This window comes from Aythya ferina (assembly GCF_964211825.1).
Source record: "Aythya ferina genome assembly, chromosome: Z".
Lineage (NCBI taxonomy): Eukaryota > Metazoa > Chordata > Aves > Anseriformes > Anatidae > Aythya > Aythya ferina.
Window position 1 is genome coordinate 45959891 of NC_140299.1, and position 21907 is coordinate 45981797.

Genomic DNA, 21907 nt, shown 5'->3' on the forward strand with positions numbered 1-21907 from the left:
CCCTTTTTTTTTCCCTTTAGTTAAATAGTTTAGTTAATAATAATATTTCCTTTATTATTACTATTACTATTACTATTACTATTACTATTACTATTACTATTACTATTACTATTATTATTATTTCCCTTTAATTAAATTATCTTTATCTCAACCCATGAGTTGTTCTTTACTTTACTTCTTCCCCTCCTCATCTAAGGAGGGGGAGTGAGAGAGCGGTTGTGGTGTTTAGCTGCCTAGCACGGTAAAACCACCACATGAGAAGAATGATCTTGATGTCAGTTCTTAACCCTGGCAATATTTATTGGAAATACCACTGTTTCTGCATATGAGTCTACATTGCTGGAAGAGTTAATTAAGAATAATGTACATTCAGAAAATAGTCTGTCTTTTAGGAAGGGTAGACTGCTTTTATCCACCAACACTGAAGAACCCTACAAAAATGAGAAAGTTGTAGTCTGTAGTAAAGTCTCTAATTAGGTGGTATTAAATCCTGTCAGGAACCAAAGAAAAGCATTTCTGCTTCTGGATTTATATATTTTTTTTACCTGGAGCATGGAGACACCATGCCATCAGAAATTCATGCAGAGATTTATTTGAAAACATCCTCAAAATTGTCTGAGGCAGTTGTCTGGCATTGAAAATTGTAGATAAAATGACTCAAATTTGTCACAGATAGTCTCAGAATATATAAGAATTTTATAAAGGAACATTAAGTACAGCAGGGATTGCAAGCACAAGCTGTATTTTAAAATACAAACAGAAGTCTAAATAATTTGGCCTAAAATACACAATATGCTGTGATCTGGGAAAATAAGCAAGAGGTGTCACAGGTTTCCTTGTAGAATTATAAGGACAAACTGATCTGATGATTTAAGGTGCAAACAAAATCAAAGGCAGGACACAAAGAGAAAAAGGGATATAAAATGCAGTGCAGAACAGTTTCCATCTTGACTGCAACTGAAGAATAGCTGTTGTTTCACAGTATATCACTTTTATTGTAGAAGTCTCTTAGCTTCTAGCACATCCCTAAGGAATATCTTGAAAAAGTAAATCAACAAAAATTAACTATAACTCAATAAAAGTGCCTTTTGAAGATTTACAATTATTTCCATAACATTTAAATCATTGCCCTCACTGCAATTGTATTTGTCGAGAGTCCATTTAATCCATAGATTGAAATCATTACTCTTCAGTACATCTTACCCAGGATAGTGACACAAAACCTGTATTTGAATTAAAATAATTGAGACAGCAAGAAATGGAAAAGGTATCTTTTCATTTCTAGATAATGAGCTTGAATTCAGTCCAGCTAAGCAATGACTAAACATCACTATCTAAATAAAGACTGACTGATAACCTGTGTAAAAGGTTTTGTTGACCTTATTTGAGTAAGTCCCTAATGGACTGGTCCAGTATTCAGTACACCAGAAAGCAGTTTGGCCACTTTAGTATCTCACCAGTTTTTAACTTGGACTGGAAACTTCAATAAAAGGTCCTTTAATGGAACTGATTCTAGGTTAGGATTGATGAACACTACTGAAATGCAAATAGCGTCTCTACTTTGTCTGTGCTGTGTTGCATCAAAGTCAATCAAAAATGAATTGGTCCTTTTCCCAAATACAAGGTATATTAAAAATATATACAATGACATTATGTAAAAAATTTGGTGATAAGACTTCTAAACATATCAATTTATACTTTTATCCAGATTCTCTACAATGGGAATATTTATTTATTTATTTATTTTTCCCATATTCATTTTATTTGATTACATATTAAATATACTGGTAAGACACTCTCTTCAATATGTTAATATATATATAACAACCATTCAGAGTATCATTTTTTTTTCCTTTTTCTTGTTTTTTTTTTTTTTTTTCTTTTCAGAAAGTGAAATTTAATTAACTGATAGTAACAAAGCTTTACAAAAAAAAAAAAAAAAGAAGAATTTTCTGCTTTGTATGTGTGTGTGTGTGTGTGCATAAAATTACAATAAGCCTGGAAATAAAATAACTTTTATTTTCATCTAAACAATATTAGGATAACTTATTCAACTCAGACAAGAATTTTGCATTTGTTCTTTATAGTAAAACAGATTTCCCTGCTTACAAGTATGTTCTGCTTCACTATCTGACTGAAAAACAATCTTACCTCTGTTCATAATTAGTCTTGGGAAGACTCCTACAGAGTCCTCATTAAGGGCTATTAACTATGGAAGACACATCCTTTGAACCTGTAATGTAAATTACATTAAAGCTTTGGACACAGCTGCTGCTTTTGTTTTGATATGAATATTTTATATACCTCTTTCTTCACCAGATGTATATTATTAAGCATATTATAAAGAGAAACATCTGTTTAGTGAATATGTAGAGAAATATCTCTTTAGCTAATATCAAAGAATTCTTTTACATTTAGATCTTGTGGATGGAATTGTAGGTTATATTACTACCAGGTCAAGCTTAATTTCAATTTCCCTTATAGCAGAGTGCCCTGAAATAAATATCTTTATCATACCACAGATATTAATTTCTTTTATTCTGCTTTTTTAATATTTTTTCTTTTAAATGAGTTTCAAGATTTGATAAAACTGATCTTGATTTCTAAGAGCTGATAGACAGAAATATATGGCACCCCACAGTATCAGTTATGCAGTACTGTTATAAAAATACTATAATATGTACAGTTTAAATGCTAACACGATCAAAAGAAATTTAAGTGGCTCATAAAGCTTTTGAACAGTGGAATGTTGTTTATAGCAAGAGTTTCCATATGCCTTTTTCATCTATACTACCTTTCTCTTCTTCTGAATGCATTCTGAGAATTAAAATGGTTTTACTAAAAAGAACTTTACTGCAGTTCCTTTTTAAATAGCACTCTGTAGTGTGGAGTACTTATGCAGTAATTTGGTATTCCTGATATTTTATTACCAGGAATTAAGTCAAATCGTTTACAACAACTTCCAAGAAAACTATTGTAACATAACTGTAATTTGTTCCCTCCTCCTCTTGAATTCTACCTTGCAAGGCATTAAATCTGTTAAAGATGCAGTGAATGGATTTGTAGAAAGTGTTCAGAAGAGGAGGTTTGCATCTCTGAGTTCATGAATGTAACCAGGATTAAAATCTATTCTAGTGGTAGATTTCTCTCTCTTTCTCTCTCTCTTGTTGGGACAAGACTAAGCCTTTTGATTTCCTTACCAAAGTTAAAATGTCTCTGTAGAAAATTAGAACAAATAATTGCTTTTTAGTGAAATAACATAATATTATGCACTCAATTTCTGTACACTAATTAATTGAATATGTTTAAAAGAAATAGCAAGATTCAAGAAGTGACCCTAAAAAGCATACACATTCATCTCGCAGTCAGTTATACTAGAGCTGACCATGATTAATTCAAATAATAACAGTTAATTTTCAGTGTTGTTGAAACTATAGTAATGCATGCAAACCTACTTTTGTTTCAATAAACAAGCCTGTCCTCTGTTTGTTTTATTTATTTATTTGTTTGTTTGTTTGTTTGTTTGCTTGTTTACTTTATGGCAACATTCATAAAAATGAAAAATATATTCAAGTGATTTGGAAGACTACTAGGCTTCTCAGCATGACAGCAATTTCTGTGCAGAAAATGACTCCCCAGAAATCCATGATATCTAACACTCAAGCACATGTGGACACTGCAGTGGCAGGCAGAACAGAAATAGGTGCTTGCTATTGGGTCTAAGAGACAAACTATTTTTTTTTTTTTGGTTAATTATATGCACTTATAACTTAATGGAACATTAACTATGATATATTCACAATGTATGAACAAAGGTCAGAATTTTTCAATGTGGCTGAAATTCTGCAAATTCCTCTCTGGTTAAGGTTACCTGTTCTTTGTTGATTTGACTTTACACTAAATATAAATAATGTATAAACTTGTATTTTGTAAATTGGACATTTATTTATTTATTTATTTACTTATTTTTAACTATGTCACATATTTAAATGGCATGTTAACCATGTGCTTTGGCCGACAAATGGGTCAACCATATCCTGGGGTGCATTAAGCATGGCATTGCTAGACAGTTGAGGGAAGTGATTGTCCTGCTCTGCTCTATGCTGTTGTGACTGGACAAAACTGTGTGTACTTTTGGGCACTGAAATATCAAAAGGACATAAAACTATTGGAGAGCATCCAAAGGAGGGCTTCCAAATGGTGAAGGGTCTGGAAGGCAAGATGAATGAGGAGCAGCTGAGATCCCTGTGTTGGTTCAGCCTGCAGGCGGCCTACAGCTTCCTCATGAGGGAAGCAGAGGGGCTGGTGCTGATCTCTGCTCTCTGGAGATTGTGACAAAACCCAAGGGAATGGCATGAGGCTGTGACAGGGTAGGGTCTGTCTGGAGGTGAGGAAAAGATTATTCAATGACAGGGGGCTTGGGCACTGAAACAGGCCTCCCAGTGAAGTGGTCCGGGCAGCAAGCCTGCTGAAGTTCACAAAATGTCTGGGCAATGCTCTCACACATGTGCTTTGGATTTTGGGGGTTCCTGTGTGGAGACAGGCGCTGGACTCAAGGATTCATGGGGGTCCCTTCCAGCTGGGGACATTCTAGCATTTGGTGAAGACTCCCAATCACAGACACCCATTGTGTGCCCATGCAGCAGGACAAGCTGGAACACACTGTGACCATTTCTGGCTGTCCTGCATCTCCTAGACCAGGAGGCCATTTCAGAGGGAATGGCCTGGACACCTACCTCTTCAAGAAGCCCAACAGGCACAAAGCCTGTGACTGACCAGGCCCTAGTCACCCCAGTGCCATGAAGACAACATTAATTTGTTTGATACTATGTGAAAAAATAGGAAGGGGAGGTAGTCTTTGGGACCCAGCAGGCTTGGTAGCCTCTTCATAATATCATGAATGCAGGCCCCAGGCAGGCAACAAGCCTCTCTGGAGAGATTATCTGGATATCGTGTACCTCAGTGCCCCTCAGAGAGGTGTCTCCGATTGATAACACCCTTTATGTCTTTTTTTGTGGCACTTGTTGTGATGCAGGTGGAGGTGGTAGAATGATCTATCTTTGTGTGGCTGGCCTTTCTGAAGTCTTTACTCAGAAGGATACTCACACAGTATCCTTTTTCCAGCCCTAGAGCATCATATCAGTTGTGTAGGGGCACTTGGGGGAGACTCCTCCTCCATCACTGAGTAGAGACAAGGGTCCACTCTCCCTTGTCCTGTGAGTCTTTCAAATGTGTTTGTTCGGGGCTTCTTGATTACCTTTCCCTTGCCAGTATTTAAGGCTGGGCTGTTGCTCGGACCATGTCAGTGGATAACACCATTTGTCAATCTCTTGCTCGGATTCCTGGATGTATCTAATGAGCTCCTCTCATATCAGAGCCACCTGTTGGAAAAGTTCATCCAGCTGGGCACACTTACACCCATGAAATTCCCCTCTGCCTTCAGGATTTAATAGAACTTCCACAGTCTGGAGCCTGGTCTGGGCAGTTCTTTTGATCCTCAGGAGGTCTGTTTGGGTGTAGGCATCTGCCCAGGGAGGTTGAGGCCCTTCCACCTCGGTTTCAGCCTCAAACCAGCAGCCTTGGCAGGTGGACACCATTTCTGTAGAAGTTCTGTAGACACCACTTCAGTAGAAGTTCCTTCCTACATTATTTAAAACACATAGTTTGCAGAAGATACCAAGGATTTTTCATCTAGGTGCTAAAGTAAAACATTGTTATTTTTTCTTTTATACCATCTTCCTTTATAAGAGAATTTTAAAATTTAAATCCACAAATATGTATTTCTGACCACCTTAAACATATCAATGTTTGTTGGTGTTTTTATACAGAAATTAAACAAACTGTTTTTTTTTTTTTTCTTTTTTTCTTTTTTTTTTTTTTTTCCATTTGTCACAAGACAAGATACCAAGTGAATGATAAACAAGATATGAAAAATACAGGCATATCAGAACTGACTGTGTTGAACTCATCACCATCTGTTCTGATTGTTCTGGTATAATGAAGTAATAAACATAGAAGTCCAGCAAATTAGCATGTAGGTACAGCATTTTGCTTTTACAGTGTCGAATTTTCATTCTGAGGAGTTTCACCATCCTGAAGCAGATTACAATCAAGCATCCTGATTTTTCTGCAAGGAGAATCATAGCTTCTAGCAAATACAAGAATCCCTGTGGCAAAGGCACAACAACCAACTTCAAGAAAACAGTGAAATAACTCCTCTCTATTGAACTGTGTAATGTGACTACCACAGAAAACTTGTGACTCAGTATTCCTTAACCTGGAACTTTCCATAACGGTGATCCATTATAAAGCATGGAAAGTTTCCAATAAACCCTAATATACCAAAATCTTTAAAGAGGAAGTTGAGAGTATGTGGAGCAATACATGAACACCAAATTATTCAACATTCATACAAATTTATGAGTAATAGTAAATGTTAGATAGAAACTACTTCTACATAAACTCAGAAGATTTAGAAAATATTGATAAAGCAAACCTCAAGTTTTAACTGCAGCTAAGATAAATGAAATGGAAAATAGACATTAACATTCAAACACATACGGACATAATCATAAGCATAACGGTACATTTCATTGAAAATATTCAAAGATTTGCCTTTTGGAACTGATGTTATCTCAAATGGTCAGACTTTCACAAAATAGTTCCTAAAATTGTGTAAATATTCGATTGAATTCCTTTACTCTGGATAAGAATTTTTAAGACATTCAAAACAAATAAAATTAGATCATACTTTTAAAATGGATAAATCTCTATTCTCTCAGAAAAGTGGAATTTAAGGTTAAATGTCTACATATTTCCCTTATTTTATCAGAGGAGGAATGGGCAACTTTTAATAGAGAAATTGCACTTCTTTTCTTCTCCAAAACTGCTGCTAATGAACAGCCTTGTCATGCATGCATTTCTCTCAGAGCAGTCACTCATACTCTCACTCAAACTTTCAGCAATGGGAAACCTAGTCATACAGGCTGTAAGATGCTCTCCTTTTTTTTTCTCTTGACTTTTCCTTTTGAAAATTATAGAGAAAATCTGGCCTGTTGTTACATCATTACTCTCCTTTTTAAAGTAACAAATGTTAAGGAGAGAGAGCATAGCTCTAAACAACAACAACAGCAACAACAACAACAAAACACCAATTTTGTGATGCTAAACTAATGAATGAGTTAAAACAAGAAGCTACGTTAATTAAAAAGACTATGTAGCCCTGAACAGGTAAAATAAAACACATAGATACAATATGAATTTTTTCATAGATAAAATACAGGTGATATCTAGAAAACAGATTGAAGCAGTAATAGCAATGCCACTATTAAAGGTAATTTTAGTGACAGAAATATTTTCTCAGAACTTGTGAGTCTGGGGTTTACTGCATCTAAAATTTAACACTGAGAATGAAAAAATAAAAATAAAAATAAAAATAAAAATAAAAATAAAAATAAAAATAAAAATAAAAATAAAAATAAAAATAAAAATAAAAATAAAAATAGCTTCAATAGCTTACACACAAAGATACATATTCCTAAGTCAAACACATTTATGTTTACAGTAAAATTAAAGAAAATCTAAAATTGATTTGCATTAATCCCTTTTCAAGATTAAACTAATCCATCTCAAAGGGAAAGATTTTTAGGCATTTTATAATTAAGAACAACTATTTCACTTGGAAATTATATGCAGAACAGAATTGTGCCAACTATAAAAAAAAAATGTTAATATTGATCCCACTAATTGCAGCCTAAGAACTCAAACCTTAGCAGAAGTTTCAAGAACAACACAGAAAATACTGAAAAATAATTAAAAAGAAAAGAAAAAAAAAAAAAAAAGAAAAAAAAAAGAGAGAAAGAGAGAGAGAAAAGCTGATAATTTTGTCAGAGCAGAAAGAAATAAAAATCATAGAATCATAGACTATCCTGAGTTAGAAGGGTCTCATAAGGATCATCAAGTCCAACTCCCGGCACCACACAGGTCTACTGAAAAATTCAGACCACATGACTAAGTACACAGTCGAAACGCTTCTTAAACTCCAACAGATTTGGTGCAGTGACTACTTCCCTGGAGAACCTGTTCCAGTGTGCAACCACCCTCTCAATTAAGAACCTCTTACTGATGTATAGCCTGAACCTCCTCTGTGGCAGGCTGACACTCTTCCTGTCCTATCACTGGTCACTAAAGAGAATAGATAGGTGCCTGCCCCTCCACTCCCTCTCATGAGTAAGCTGTAGACCACGGCGAAGTCTTCCCTCAGACTCCTCTTTTCCAGGCTGAACAGGCCAAGTGACTTCAACTGCTCCTCATACATCTTCCCCTCTAGTCCCTTCACCATCTTCGTAGCCCTCCTCTGGACACTTGCCAACAGTTTCACATCCTTTTTGTACTGTGGTGCCCAGAACTGCACACAATACTCGAGGTAAAGCCGCACCAGCAGAGAGTAGTGTGGGACAATCACTTCCCTCGACCGACTAGCGATGTACTGGCTGGCCCTCCTGGCTGCAAGGGCACACTGCTGTCTCATATTCAACTTGCTATCAACCACAGCCCCCAGTTCCCTCTCTATAGGGCTGCTCTCCAGCATCTCGTCCCCCAGTCTGTACATATAGCTAGGATTGCCCCTTCCCATGTGCAGGACCCAGTACTTGCTCTTGTTAAACTTCATGTGGTTGGTGATCACCCAGCTCTCCAATCTGTCCAGGTCTCTCTGCAAGGCCTTTCCACCTTTAATAGAGACAACAACTGCTCCCAGTTTAGTGTCACTGGCAAGTTTGCTCAAAACACCTTCTAGTCCTACATCCAAATCGTTTATAAAAACATTGAAGAGGACTGGCACTAAAATAGAGTCTTGGGGTACCCCACTAGTGGCCATCTGCCAGACTGATGTGGCCCCATTTACCACAAGCCTTTGAGACCTGCCTCTCAGCGAATTGCTCACCCATTGTATAATATTTTTATTAAGCTGTATGCTAGACATTTTGTCCAGTAGGTTCCTATGGGAAACCGTGTCAAAAGCCTTGCTGAAGTCCAAAAAGATCACATCAGCTGGTTTCCCTTGATTGACTAGATGGGTGATCTTATCATAAAAGGAAATCAAATTAGTCAAACAAGACCTTCCCCTCGTGAACCCATATTGGCTGGGACCAATGGCTGCATTGTCCTCCACATGTGTTTCAATAACTTCAAGGATTATCTTCTCTATAACTTTACCAGGTACTGACATGAGACTGACAGGTCTGTAATTGCCAGGGTCTTCTTTCTTGCCCTTCTTGAAAACTGGTTCAACCTTTGCCACTTCCAGTCTACTGGGACCTCTCAGATTCCCAAGATCATTGAAAAATTAGCAATGATGTCAGCTAGCTCTCTAAGCACCCTAGGATGAATCCCATCTGGACCCATGGACTTGTATGGATCCAGGTGGAGCAGAAAATCCCGCACACGTTCAGGGCTGGTTGGGATTTTATTATTCCAATCATCATGGTTCTCCAGCTCAGGGCACCTAGGGTCCCGAAGCCCATCATCAGCATTGAAGATGGAAGCAAAGAAGGCATTAAACGCCTCTTCTTTGCCAATGTTCTTGATGTCTTTGTGAGATGACCTTCCCCATCAAGTAGTGGACATATGTTATGTTTTATTTGTTTCTCCTTTTTCTGTTCATATATTTAACAAACAAACAAACAAACAAACAAAACACTTTTTATTGTCTCCCACAGACCTGGCCAGCTTCAACTCTAATTGGGTTTTGGCCACACAAATTTTCTCTCTACAAACACAAATAGCATGTATTCCTTCCACATTGTCTGACCCTGCTTCTAGCAGCAGTACACTTTCTTTTTCTGCCTAAGGTCCAGCAGAAGATGCTTGGTCAGCCAGGCCAGCCTTCTGGCCTGCCTGCTTGACTTTTGATGTTTTAGAATTGCCTGATCCTGTGCTTTCAGGAGACAGTGCTTAAAGACTGACCAGCACAAAAAGCAGTTTCCCAGGGGACCTTGCTAACTAGTTCTCTGAGCAGCCTGATGTCTGCTCTCCCCATATCCAGGGCTGAAGTTTTGGTGGCAGTTTTCCTTCTGTTAAAGGAAATTTTAAACTCAACCACTTCATGGTCACCATGACCAAGATCGCCATCAACTGACATGTCCCCCACAAGACCCTCTCTGTTCTCCAGCAACAGATCTAGGAGGGTACCTTTCCTACTTGGCTCCCTTAGCACCTGCACCAAGAAGTTATCATTGAGGTGTTTTAGTAACCTCTTAGACTTGCTTGTGTTGGCCATGTGGTAATCTCAGTTGAAGAGTTGGCAATCTCAGTTGGCAAGTTGAAGTCCCCCATAAGGACAAGGGCAGTTGATCTTGAGGTATCTCTTAGTTCCTCAAAGGATAATTCATCGGTATCATCATGCTGGCTGGGTGGTCTGTAATGGACTCCCACAACAACATCCTCTTCATTTGTTCATCTCCTAATCCTTACCCAGAGGCACTTTACCATTTCTGATTTACAGTTCCATACAGTTCAGCCCTTCCTTCACATAAACCAACACCCACCCACCTCACCTGACTGCATGTCCCTTGTGAGGAGCCTGTAACCATCTGTTGCGACACACCATTCACAGGACTCATCCCACCAGGTTTCGCTTATGCTGCTAATATCATAGCTGTGGGACTGGAACAAGACTTCTAGCTCATCCATTTTATTCCTCATACTGCATGCATTTGTGTAGAAGCACTTCAAATGTGCCTCCCTACACGCTCCTTGTGGAGCCAACTGAAGGACCTCACTAGCATACAGTCATTCTGAATCTAGCATGCAATCCCTTGGCTTGTTGCTGTCAGGCCTGGTTTTATCCCTGTCCACCTTCAACTCTAGTTTTAAGCCCTATCTATCAGTGCCGCTAATGCCTAGGCAAAAAACCTTTTCCCCCTCTGAAAGAGGTGCATTTTATCTGGTGCCAGCAAGCTCGGTGTCACATAGACCTTCCCGTGATTAACAAACTCAAGGTTCTGCTGGTGGCACCAGTCTCGAAGTCACATTTTGACGAGCTGACTCTTGCCTGTCAACATTGATCCCTCCTATCAGAAAGACAGAGGTAAACATAATGTGTGCTTCTTATCCTCTAACTAGTCATCCCAAAGCCCTAAAGTCCCTTTTAATTGCTTTAGGACTTCTCCTTGCTACTTCATTACCAGCCTGCAAAAACAGTAGTGGGTAGTACTCCACGGGCCGTACCAGGCAAGTGACTTTCCTGGCAATGTCTCTTACCCAGCCCGCAGGGAGGCAGCAGACTTCCCTGTGGGTTGTGTCTGGATGACATATCGAGGTCTTCTGTCCCCTTCAGAAGGGAGTCCCCCATGATGATAATCCTTCTTTCCTTCTTGACAGAAGGTGTAGTGATGCAGTGGGTAGATTGCCTTGCATTACGCACCCCTTCCAACTGGGATGGGCTTTTGTCTACTTCATTGTTCTGACTATGGTGTTCTAGAGCCTCATACCTGTTATATAAGGGTAGATAGGAAGGTCAAGTGGACAGGGAGATGGCTCACCTACCACCCTGAGCAGAAACCTGCTTCCATTCCCCCCTTGGCCTAAGTCCTCTCCTACTTCCTGGTGGGATGGGAGAACTTTTAGGTTATGTGTAGCATGTGCCTTGTGGGATAAAAAAAAAACTTTATTACTTGTGTTGTGGCAGGATTTTGAGTCTGTCTCAGGGAGGGTAGAGTATGCTTCCACCAGTCAATTTCCCTCTACGACTCCCTGCTCCTTAACCTACTCACCTCCCCCTGAAGCTCCACCAACAGGCTGAGCAATTCTTCAGCCTGGGCACATCTTCCACAGGCATATCCACTGCTGCTGCTGTCAGACACCGACAGAAGACTCGGGCACACCCTGCAGCCCAAGACATGGATGGCTACGTGTTTCCCCGAGATCTCTGTCTGGGTAGCCACATCAGTGACTGTGGCTGGAGAGGCTGCAAGAGATGCGAAGGCCATAGTTTTCTGCCTGGTGGATACCATGGCTGGGCTCTTCACTAGCAGATTACAACCACAATTGGGAAAGACTGTTGGAAAAGAGTGGTGAGGTCTCCCTCCCCACTTAACCAGCCTGTGTGAACTGCTGCGCAAACTGCTGCGCCATGCCCTGACTGACACACCACGGCTTTTTTGCCCGTCTTGATCACTCATGCTCCCTAGGGGCTGCCTTTGTATGGCTGGAGAGGGGGCACTGCTGGCTCCTCCCACGCCTTGTGAGGGCTACCAGGCCCTGGTGGCTCCCTTGGCTGCCCCAACTGGCCTTGATGCTGGAAAGAAAAAAAAAGCCCTGCCTGCCTCGATCCCCCACTCCACTGCAGAACACGTCTGACCAGGAGTCAATCGCCTCGGCGATCCTGATTTATATGGCCCACTGCTGATGCTGCTGGCTTTGCCCATGCCTCATCAGCCTCCCTCCTGAGGGCTGCCGAATTGAGTATGCAGAGATTTTTGTCAAAGAAAACAACTGTTACAATAGTTAACCTATAATGAGAAGATACGTAGTAACTGTAATGGCGTTAGTCTTTCAAAAGTATCTTTAGTACTTAACTTTAAAGGCCAAATGGCTTCTATGTCATGAAAGATAAACTCCTTAAAGGTGTAAAATAGCAAGTAAGGCATACATCAGTAAACTGTAAATGAGGAGACTGAGGCCAAGATACATTACATAGGTAAAGAACAGGGTTGCCACAACTCATTTTAAAACATTTCCTATTAAGCAAAGAATTAAAGATATATTTAGCAGCCAAAGAGGTGAGAGAGGTTCAACCCACTCAACTTCAGAATATTTAAATTTCACAGAATCACAGAATTTCTAGGTTGGAAGAGACCCCACAATCATCGAGTCCAACCTCTGACCTAACACTAACAGTCCCCACTAAACCATATTCCTAAGCTCTACATCTAAATGTCTTTTAAAGACTTCCAGGGATGGTGACTCCACCACTTCCCTGGGCAGCCTGTTCCAATGTCTAACAACCCTTTCAGTAAAGAAGTTCTTCCTAATATCCAACCTAAAACTCCCCTGGCGCAACTTAAGCCCATTCCCCCTCGTCCTGTCACCAGGAATGTGGGAGAACAGACCAACCCCCACCTCGCTACAGACTCCTTTAAGGTACCTGTAGAGAGTGATAAGGTCGCCCCTGAGCCTCCTTTTCTGAAGGCTGAAGAAACCCATCTCCCTCAGCTGCTCCTCGTAGGACTTGTACTCCAGGCCCCTCACCAGCTTCGTCGCCCTTCTCTGGACTCGCTCAAGAACCTCCATGTCCTTCTTGTAGCGAGGGACTCAAAACTGAACACAGTACTCGAGGTGTGACCTCACCAGAGCCGAGTACAGGGGGATGATCACTTCCCTAGACCTGCTGGCCACACTGTTTCTTATGCAAGCCAGGATGCCGTTGGCCTTCTTGGCCACCTGAGCACACTGCTGGCTCATATTCAGCCGACTATCCACCATCACTCCCAGGTCCTTCTCTGCCTGGCAGCTCTCCAACCACTCATCTCCCAGCCTGTAGCTCTGCTTGGGGTTATTGCGCCCCAGCTGCAGGACCCGGCACTTATCCTTGTTGAACTTCATACAGTTGACCTCAGCCCATCGGTGCAGCCTATCCAGATCCTCCTGCAGAGCCTTCCTACCCTCGAGCAGATTGACACACGCACCTAACTTGGTGTCATCTGCGAACTTACTGAGGGTGCACTCAATGCCCTCGTCCAGATCATTGATGAAGATATTAAAGAGGACCGGCCCCAGCACCGAGCCCTGTGGAATATCACTAGTGACTGGCCTCCAACTGGACTTGACTCCATTTACCACGACTCTTTGGGCCCGGCTATCCAGCCAGTTTCTAACTCAATGAAGTGTGCACCAGTCCAAGCCAAGAGCAACCAGTTTCTTGAGGAGAATGCTGTGAGAAACAGTGTCAAAAGCCTTGCTAATGTCAAGGTAGACCACATCCTCATCCACCCAGAGTGTGACTTTTTCATAGAATTTAAATGAGAATTTAAATTTAAATGAGAACAAACTGACAATGAGTCATTTTGTAGTTGATAGGAGGAAAACCAAAATACTTATATTGGACATGGTTCTATTCAAATATTTTTAGGGTAACCATTCTTTCAATTGGACTCTCTAAAGAAAGTTTAGACTACTACATGATTTGCAAATGCTTTGAGAGTCTTTTTTGCTTCTGTTATAAAATCTTACATTGAGTGAAAAAATTGCAAGAGAAAAGGATATGAAATAACCAGTGGCAGAATAAAACTATAAAGGACTTCCATCCACAAGTACCATTACAGTTACATGTCACATCTGTGTTTATTTAACAAGTCCCAGTGATAACAGGAGCTCCAGAACCACAAAGATAAGCCAAAAGGTGACAAAGAATGTTCACAATTAACTTTTGGAAAGAAAAAAAGTAGGGAGCTATATAATTGTACAGAAAATTTGTAACATTTCTACTCGGTTTTAGAAAGATTGGGAACAAAATTTAAAAGGATTCTGAAGTATTTATAGCATCATGGAATCCTCAAAACTGGACATCTCCTGTATTGCTAATGAACAGTATCAGTCCAAATAGGGGAAAAATACCTCTGGTAAGAAATCTTGCAATAAGACAATGGCCCAATTAAAAAAAATAAATAAATAATAAAAATAATAATATTTATTATAAAATATGGGATGCTCTTGTCCGAAATGAACTCGGACACTTCGTTTAAAAAAAGTTAACGTAAACAGATAGACACAGAAAATCTATGAAGGAAATAGAGATTTAAGAGTTTCGTTTCAAGACTATCTCTATGTTTTGGTTTAGAAAGGTGAAAATGTATTCCCTAAAAGCAGATTTCCTAAATAAAGATACATTAAATAAATAAATTAATTAAATAGAGTATCCTTGAAATTGATGGTTTACATCCTTGAATTATGCATCACTGCCTGCAAGCTATATCTCCAATTTTCATTGCAGGCATAAAAATATATATTTTTATTAAGTTTCAGAGCATGGAATGGCCTTACTTTTCCCCTCCTGCAGATCTAAAATAGTCCTGATATCATCAGGGTAAATACTGCATCAGTATTTAACAATTCAGGGAACTTTTGTTTGCTGTTTTACTGGTGGCAATATTCAAGAAATAACTATCTGCATCACTGTTTTCAGTAACAACATGGAATTTCAAAAATGCCCTCATTGCAGAGATCAAACATTTCCACCTCTCAGATTTGTTTTATCAGTCTGTCTGAAGATGGGCAAAGACAATATTGTAGCAGCGTATGCTCATTTAACATTTGGAAGATTGTTTTTCTTTTCTCACTCCCCACAGCCATATGGATTAGAAACTCATTTATTTCTCTTTGTTATGAAAACACAATCTGAAGCAGAAGTATGAAGCAAATTCAAAAGGAAGTGTAATTATGCAACAAGTAAGCAAATGCATAATCTCATTATACCATAGATGGGGTTTAACAATAAAAGTGTTAAGAACATTTAGAATTGAAAGTCAACAAAATTAAAAACAATAAAATGAAATACATTTTAACATAAAGTTTAACTGCAGGAAGAAACAGCTGAAGCCAAAAGCCTTGTACAAATAAAAAATGAATCAGATCTCTTCTGTATGGATAGAAGAATAGAAGTACATGTAACTTGACATGATAAAATCAGAGAACAGAGATACAAAGATTATTTCTGTAGTCCAGACTGATAATCACTGAAGATCAAGGAAAGACATAAACTGTGGTCTAAATTATAATTTAATCTGATTTGGATGTTATCTGTCTGGCAGTGAGAATCCTCCAGTCTCAGTAAGTTTCATGTGAATAGAACATGATGAGAGTAGAAAGATATATTATTAACTACAAAGCTAAATGGGCTTCAACTTCAAACCAAGATTAGAATCCAGACTTAGTATTAGAGGACCAAAATTAAATCTATATGAAATGGTTCTTGCTGTATCTCTTAATATATGTGTTTCTTTTTTCAATTAAAAAAAAAAAAATAGTTTGATACCGTGGGATTAATATTTTTGGAAAATAAATTTGTCATGCGTAGCAAGAGAATAGAGATTTTGCAGTCTTCAGAATACATCCCCAAGATGCTAATAGAGTAATGGTAAAGCTATTTTTTTGATGTTTGTTTGTTTTTCAATGCCCCTTATCTTGTCAAAAGCTAGAATAATTTGGATATCTAATTATTTAACCATTTTCATTGTGGTTCTTAATATTCCACTGCTTTGCAATAAGCAAATAATATTCCACTGCTTTCCACATACATCTGCAATAAGGTATAGCATGAGTACTTTTAGTCTTCCTGAGAAACGTAGCTCTTATTATTAAGGAACATACCCAAGTGCTTTCTTCTTGACGATACTGCTTCCAGTTTCGTCCACTATCACTGAACATCAGAAGGTAGCTTGTTACCCAGTCAGAGCTCCCATAACCACCTTGAGTAGCAACAGCAGTTATCTCAGCTCTTTCACCAAGATCAATCTGAAGCCATTGATATTTATTGGACACAAATGGAGACCAACCACCAGCACCTTAAAAAGAATGAAAAAGAACAGAAGGAAGTTAACACTGATGTATATTTATATAAATGAATTCAAGATATACTGTCACCCAAACTGTTCAGATACTATATAATACATATTAAAAAAATTGTTGTATACATGAAGGCTATGATAGAATGTAAGAATCTATAACTATTAAAACCCATCATTATTTTTTTTTTTTTAATTTGTATAAAATTAATTTTGTAATCAAATCAAAATCAAAATAATTCTTACTCAGTTAAGACAAGCTCTTCAAATATTAACAAAAAACCTCTGAATTCCATTTATTATTTTTATTTATTATTATTTTACTAGACACCACAGTTTTATTTTCCTTCAACTGTCTGAGTCCCTAACATCCCTTCTAACCTAAATGATTCTGTGTTCAATGAGACTTGAACAAACAGATTTGTGTATGAAGAAATAAAGCACATTTGGATGACGAATTTACATTCACCTCTTAAAGTGATTAGCCAATTTATATAAAAAACAGTAAGACAGTATGATGCCTACACATGCAGTTCTAACCAGGAGACAAACTGGCTTGTGAAGATAAAATGTAACTTAAAACACACAGCTACATGAAATTCCTAAACCATTCTAAATAATCAGGAAGACATATAGAAAAATAAATAAATAAATAAATAAAATTAAAACAGACAAACAAACAAAACACAGGGCATCAGTTCAGTTTTGTCTTGCCTTCCTTAGTTTGCCTTTATTTAATCAAATAAGGCTACTAACTCCTCTATAAGTCAGACCGAAAAAAAAAAAAAAGAAAAAGAAAAGAAAAAGGACCGATCACAAACAATCTTATAAGAGTGAATGTTTTTAAATGAATATATTTTGCATTCTTTTCTGCAAGCATTTATCAGAGGATAAGGTGACAAAAAATGCTAAAAGATTCATTTCGTACACACAAACTTGGATCACCTTCAGATGTTCTTGAAATATACAAAAAATACAGAAGAAGCAATACAAATAGTTTCCACAACAACAATAAGCACTATGTTATTTGGAACACTTTTATGCTTGTATGGAGTTTGTTATGCTTAACATTTTGTAAATAAAATATCACATATGGTTTAATTTTCCTCAAAAGAAAGTCAAGTTCTCAATATTACCTCCTTAAGGAAAAAGAAATAAAAGTATACTCAGACATTGAATACAGCCATTTAACAATAAAATGGTTGGAATTCACAAGCCACAAAAAGTGAGGTTCATTCTTCAGATAAAGGAAAATGGAAATAGTTTTAAAAATACATAAACCTCTATATATGTAAAAAATCTTTTTTTTTTTTCTTTTTTTTTTTTTCTTTCTCTCCAGATATTTCTGCAATAATAGAAAACAAACAAACAAACAAACAAACACCCTCTCCCAAAAACAAACAAACAAACAAACAAAAAATGACCAACCAACCAACCAAAAAAACACCTGTAACAGATACCCACAGGTGAAATTTACAGGCTTTTGAGTTTTTTTCACTTTTTAAAAATTGTTTCTGCTCTTAATCTAAATTCAGATTTTGAACTTCATGTGAGATATTTTGCATTAAGTCCTTTGTCTGTTAGTCATTCCTCCCTAAGATTATGCATCAGATGCAGGAGATACCTATATCATCTATAGTATACACATAATTTTTCTGTGTTTTCTTCATGAACTGGCTGTTTCTTATGGAAAACATAACTAAGTGGAGATCTGAGTTTTGATTTCAACATAATTAGTGATATTTATTTAGCAAACTAATTGAAAAACAGCTACAGTTAGTCTCACTGGTGACTTGAAGACCACCACTGTATCTCACCAATGTTCTTTCCCCAATACATTTAAAATACTTTTTGAAGTGATGATAGGAAAACAATTCTGAATGAATATGAGTGTAACTCAAATAATAATGTTTCTATGTGTAAATTGAAAAAATGGGCAGGAAATTAAAGTTTCAGAAAGATTCTGAAGATTCTGTCAAAACTCAGACATCTCTAATACTGAGTTCTGACACAAGCTACATTTTCCCTTAAGTGAACATATAACTGATGGCACCAAACATTTGAAGTACAGTCACGTGTCTGAAGATGGGGATCAAGAAGCAAAGAACAGAGAAATTACATAAGATTAGTATTCGGTGAAAATGAGAACAATGTAAAAGTAGTATTTTGCACTTAAAGGAAGCACAGACAAATGTATAGATTTTTTTTCACAGTAGTCTGTTTCAATTAGATTGTGTGTAGAAGGTGATTAGTAATTTAAATTGAATTTCTTGCTTTGTACAATTTATTTCCCAAAATCTGCACATGAGGAAAAATGATATAAAAACAGATTTAGAAGAGTCTGCTGTTAACTATTACTATTATGGGAATTAAACAAATAATTATTTATTACATTAACAACAGTGTATAACTCAGAAAACCCAGTGAAAACATACTTCCTAATGTAGGCAAAGATCTTAAAACAAGATCATTTATATTCATCTATATTTTCTGTAATGCAAAGGACATCACTAGGTGGAAAAGTATTTATTCCTTTAAAATAAAATATTTGACTTTTGTTCCATGTTTATTTTCAATCTTCTGTGCTGTAATAATCCATTCCTCTCTGAGAAGGATCTATTCTGTCAGTACTTTAAGGTCTGTCTGGAAATTCTCCACACTCAACAGCAACATAAGTCTATAGGGGTATTTACAGACAGCAATAAAACAATTTACCACTTTCCATTTCAAATAAATAAATAAAATAAAATAAAATAAAATAAAATAAAATAAAATAAAATAAAATAAAGACTTCAGATGTACAGAGAGTTAATTAATAATTTTCTACACAGAGAGCTAATTAATATTTTTGATTTTATCATAAAAGTAGAGATAATAGAGATCCCATAACAAACAGATCTGAAAAAATATATTAAAAAATAGTTTAGTAGTCCTCAGTGAATGTGAATCCCCTGTTTACAAGGCTGGTTGTTGGTCACCCATTCAGTAGCTCTTGATTTCTGTAAGTGTTTTCCATGTTTTTACTGATCTTTCTTGATCTTTCTACAACAGTATCTGGGCTCTGAAAGTACTAATAAGCATCAGTGGCCCTGATCAGCCTTGCCCTATTTCTTGTCCATGGCATAGGACCACGACTGAGACCAAACAGCCCTTCTTAACACTGTCAGACTCCTCCAATGTTTTTTGCTTAATATCTGGAGTGAAAGAACCTCATAAAACTACTCATCACCAAATTACTTATATTATACATTACATCACTATAATTTCTAATATAGTTGTTACAGCAAAATCAAGGCTGCAAAACAGAACCTGCCAGAAGTTTTATGTCTGCAAGAAGTACCACTGAGATCACCAATATTTATGAAGCAGTGCCCTCAGAGAAATGTGTCCCATTTAGCTTCTCCCCTGAATGCAGGCTCATGCAAAACTGCCATATTAAACTACTCTGAAAGATTACACTGAATTTAGGACAATCTCTAAACTATCTAGAAAAATCCCTCATCTTCCTTTCAGGTAAATTCAGTTCTTCATGAAAATGTCTTCTTTCCTATTTAGAAGTTTCCAACTCATATTGGTACCTTGAAGATTCCATTTGCACCATACCCATCTTTGCATAAACCTCCCCCCCCCCTTTTTTTTTTTCATTTGCTGCATCTGAACGGTTGTGTTGCAACCTCCACAACCTTATCTTTATATCCATACTTTTTCATCCTTTAATGACTTGCAGAGTAATCTGTCAGCATCCAGTAAGCAAGAAACATTTGTGAAAAGCCAGATCTGGAGGCTAAACAAGGACTTCATGCCCAAGAGTCAGGCAGTCCACATCCATAGCATACACCAAATCTGTTGGACACAACACTCAAGACAAGCCAACCTTACTTCACTACAAAATTATGCAGTAGCACTTCCAGGCAGAGCATTATCCTGCGGTACAGAGGTATCCAAAACCTCCTCATTTCTAACACTATGTCACTATGCATCCTAGTCTGTCTGTGATGGAGCTAACTTTTCCTGCAGTTACACTGCCAAGTGTATTGAGGCTCTGCTTGCCAGAAAGTGGCTGAAGATTGCTTATTGATTGGATGGGAGATTTTATTTATTTATTTATTTATTTATCATTTATTTATTTATTTATTTATTTATTTTTGTTTTCTCTGGTGCTTCCACAGATCCTTTGCTTTTTTTTTTTTTTTTTTTTTTTTCTTTTTTTTTCCTCTCTTCCTTTTCCCTTTACTTAAATTGTCCTAATCTCAAACTGTGAGCCTTTTTTTTTTTTTTTTTTTTTTTCTTTCCAGCATACTTTCTTCTCCCCCTCTTCTTCTGAGAAGGGGCATTGAGGCAGTGATTGTTCTGAAGGTTAGCTGCCCAGCAGGATAAATCCACCACAGTTTGGTGATAATTTTGACCTTTTCAACTGGAAGGTGGCAAGGGGTAATGTTATAGTTTGTAGGAGTCCTCAGACAGACTGTGCTGAGAATGTGATTTCTGAACACCATTTGCAAGACACATTTTTGCTTGTAGGCTGTAAAACGTTTTTTCAGAATGAAGTGGTGCAGCAAGTTAGAAAGAAATAAACAAAACAGCAAGAAAGTCCACATTTCTGTGGGCGGGGCGGTACCTTTTTTTTTTTTTTTTTTTTTTTTTTAATCCACGAAGTAGCTTATTTCTCCTCATCATATTTCATGACATCCCCTGCAAAGAAGAAAAGAAGGCACAGATGCAAAGGCTGATGTCTGGGATAGACAGTTTGGGCTATTATAATAAAGATGTGGAAGCCCTCTGTTAGTCCAGCCCAATGCTACATGAGGCTCATACTGAATAAACATGGAGCAGAAGCTCTAAGATACCTCCAATGGCCTGTGTAAAGCAATAGCCTGGCCTGTATTCAGCAGCTGTAACATGCCTTCTACAGCAGTGCATTGCTCCTGTTCACATCTTGCCTTTGTCTGTCAAATGTTCTTCAGCATCTTACCTGCTTTCCTGTTCAGCAGCCAGGACCCTGCCTGGAGGAGCCTGCAGTCTTGTGGAGATAAAAACAGTTGCCAAGTCCTGCAGGAAGCATCATTACAGCAGGTTAGCTCTTCAGCTACCACGTTCTAGTCTCCTTTTCAGTGCTCTATATTTGTATCAAAAGTTCACTATACTAATATCAGTATTAATGTTTGTACCAAACTGTACTGGTTGGCATGATATTTTTTTGTTATCACACATGTCTATGCATGTTTGTTGCATAGAAGTTAGGGGCTAAGTGGGTATTAGAATGATAAAGACTTGTCAGATGTTCATTCCAAGTGGTGTGGATGTTTCTAGTGAGATCTGGGAGTTCCTGAGGAGTCTCCATGGGG

The 21907-nt window shown here is 37.7% G+C and overlaps 1 protein-coding gene across 4 annotated transcripts in view; it reads right to left on the reverse strand.

Moving 5' to 3' along the window:
- Positions 1-21907, reverse strand: part of CNTNAP4 (contactin associated protein family member 4) — a 409919-nt gene that overhangs the window by 328007 nt on the left and 60005 nt on the right. For all 4 annotated transcript variants that reach the window (XM_084503723.1, XM_084503724.1, XM_084503722.1 and 1 more), the window contains exon 3: positions 16369-16562. In XM_084503723.1, the coding sequence (XP_084359849.1) occupies positions 16369-16562 (194 nt within the window). The remainder of the gene's footprint in view (positions 1-16368; positions 16563-21907) is intronic.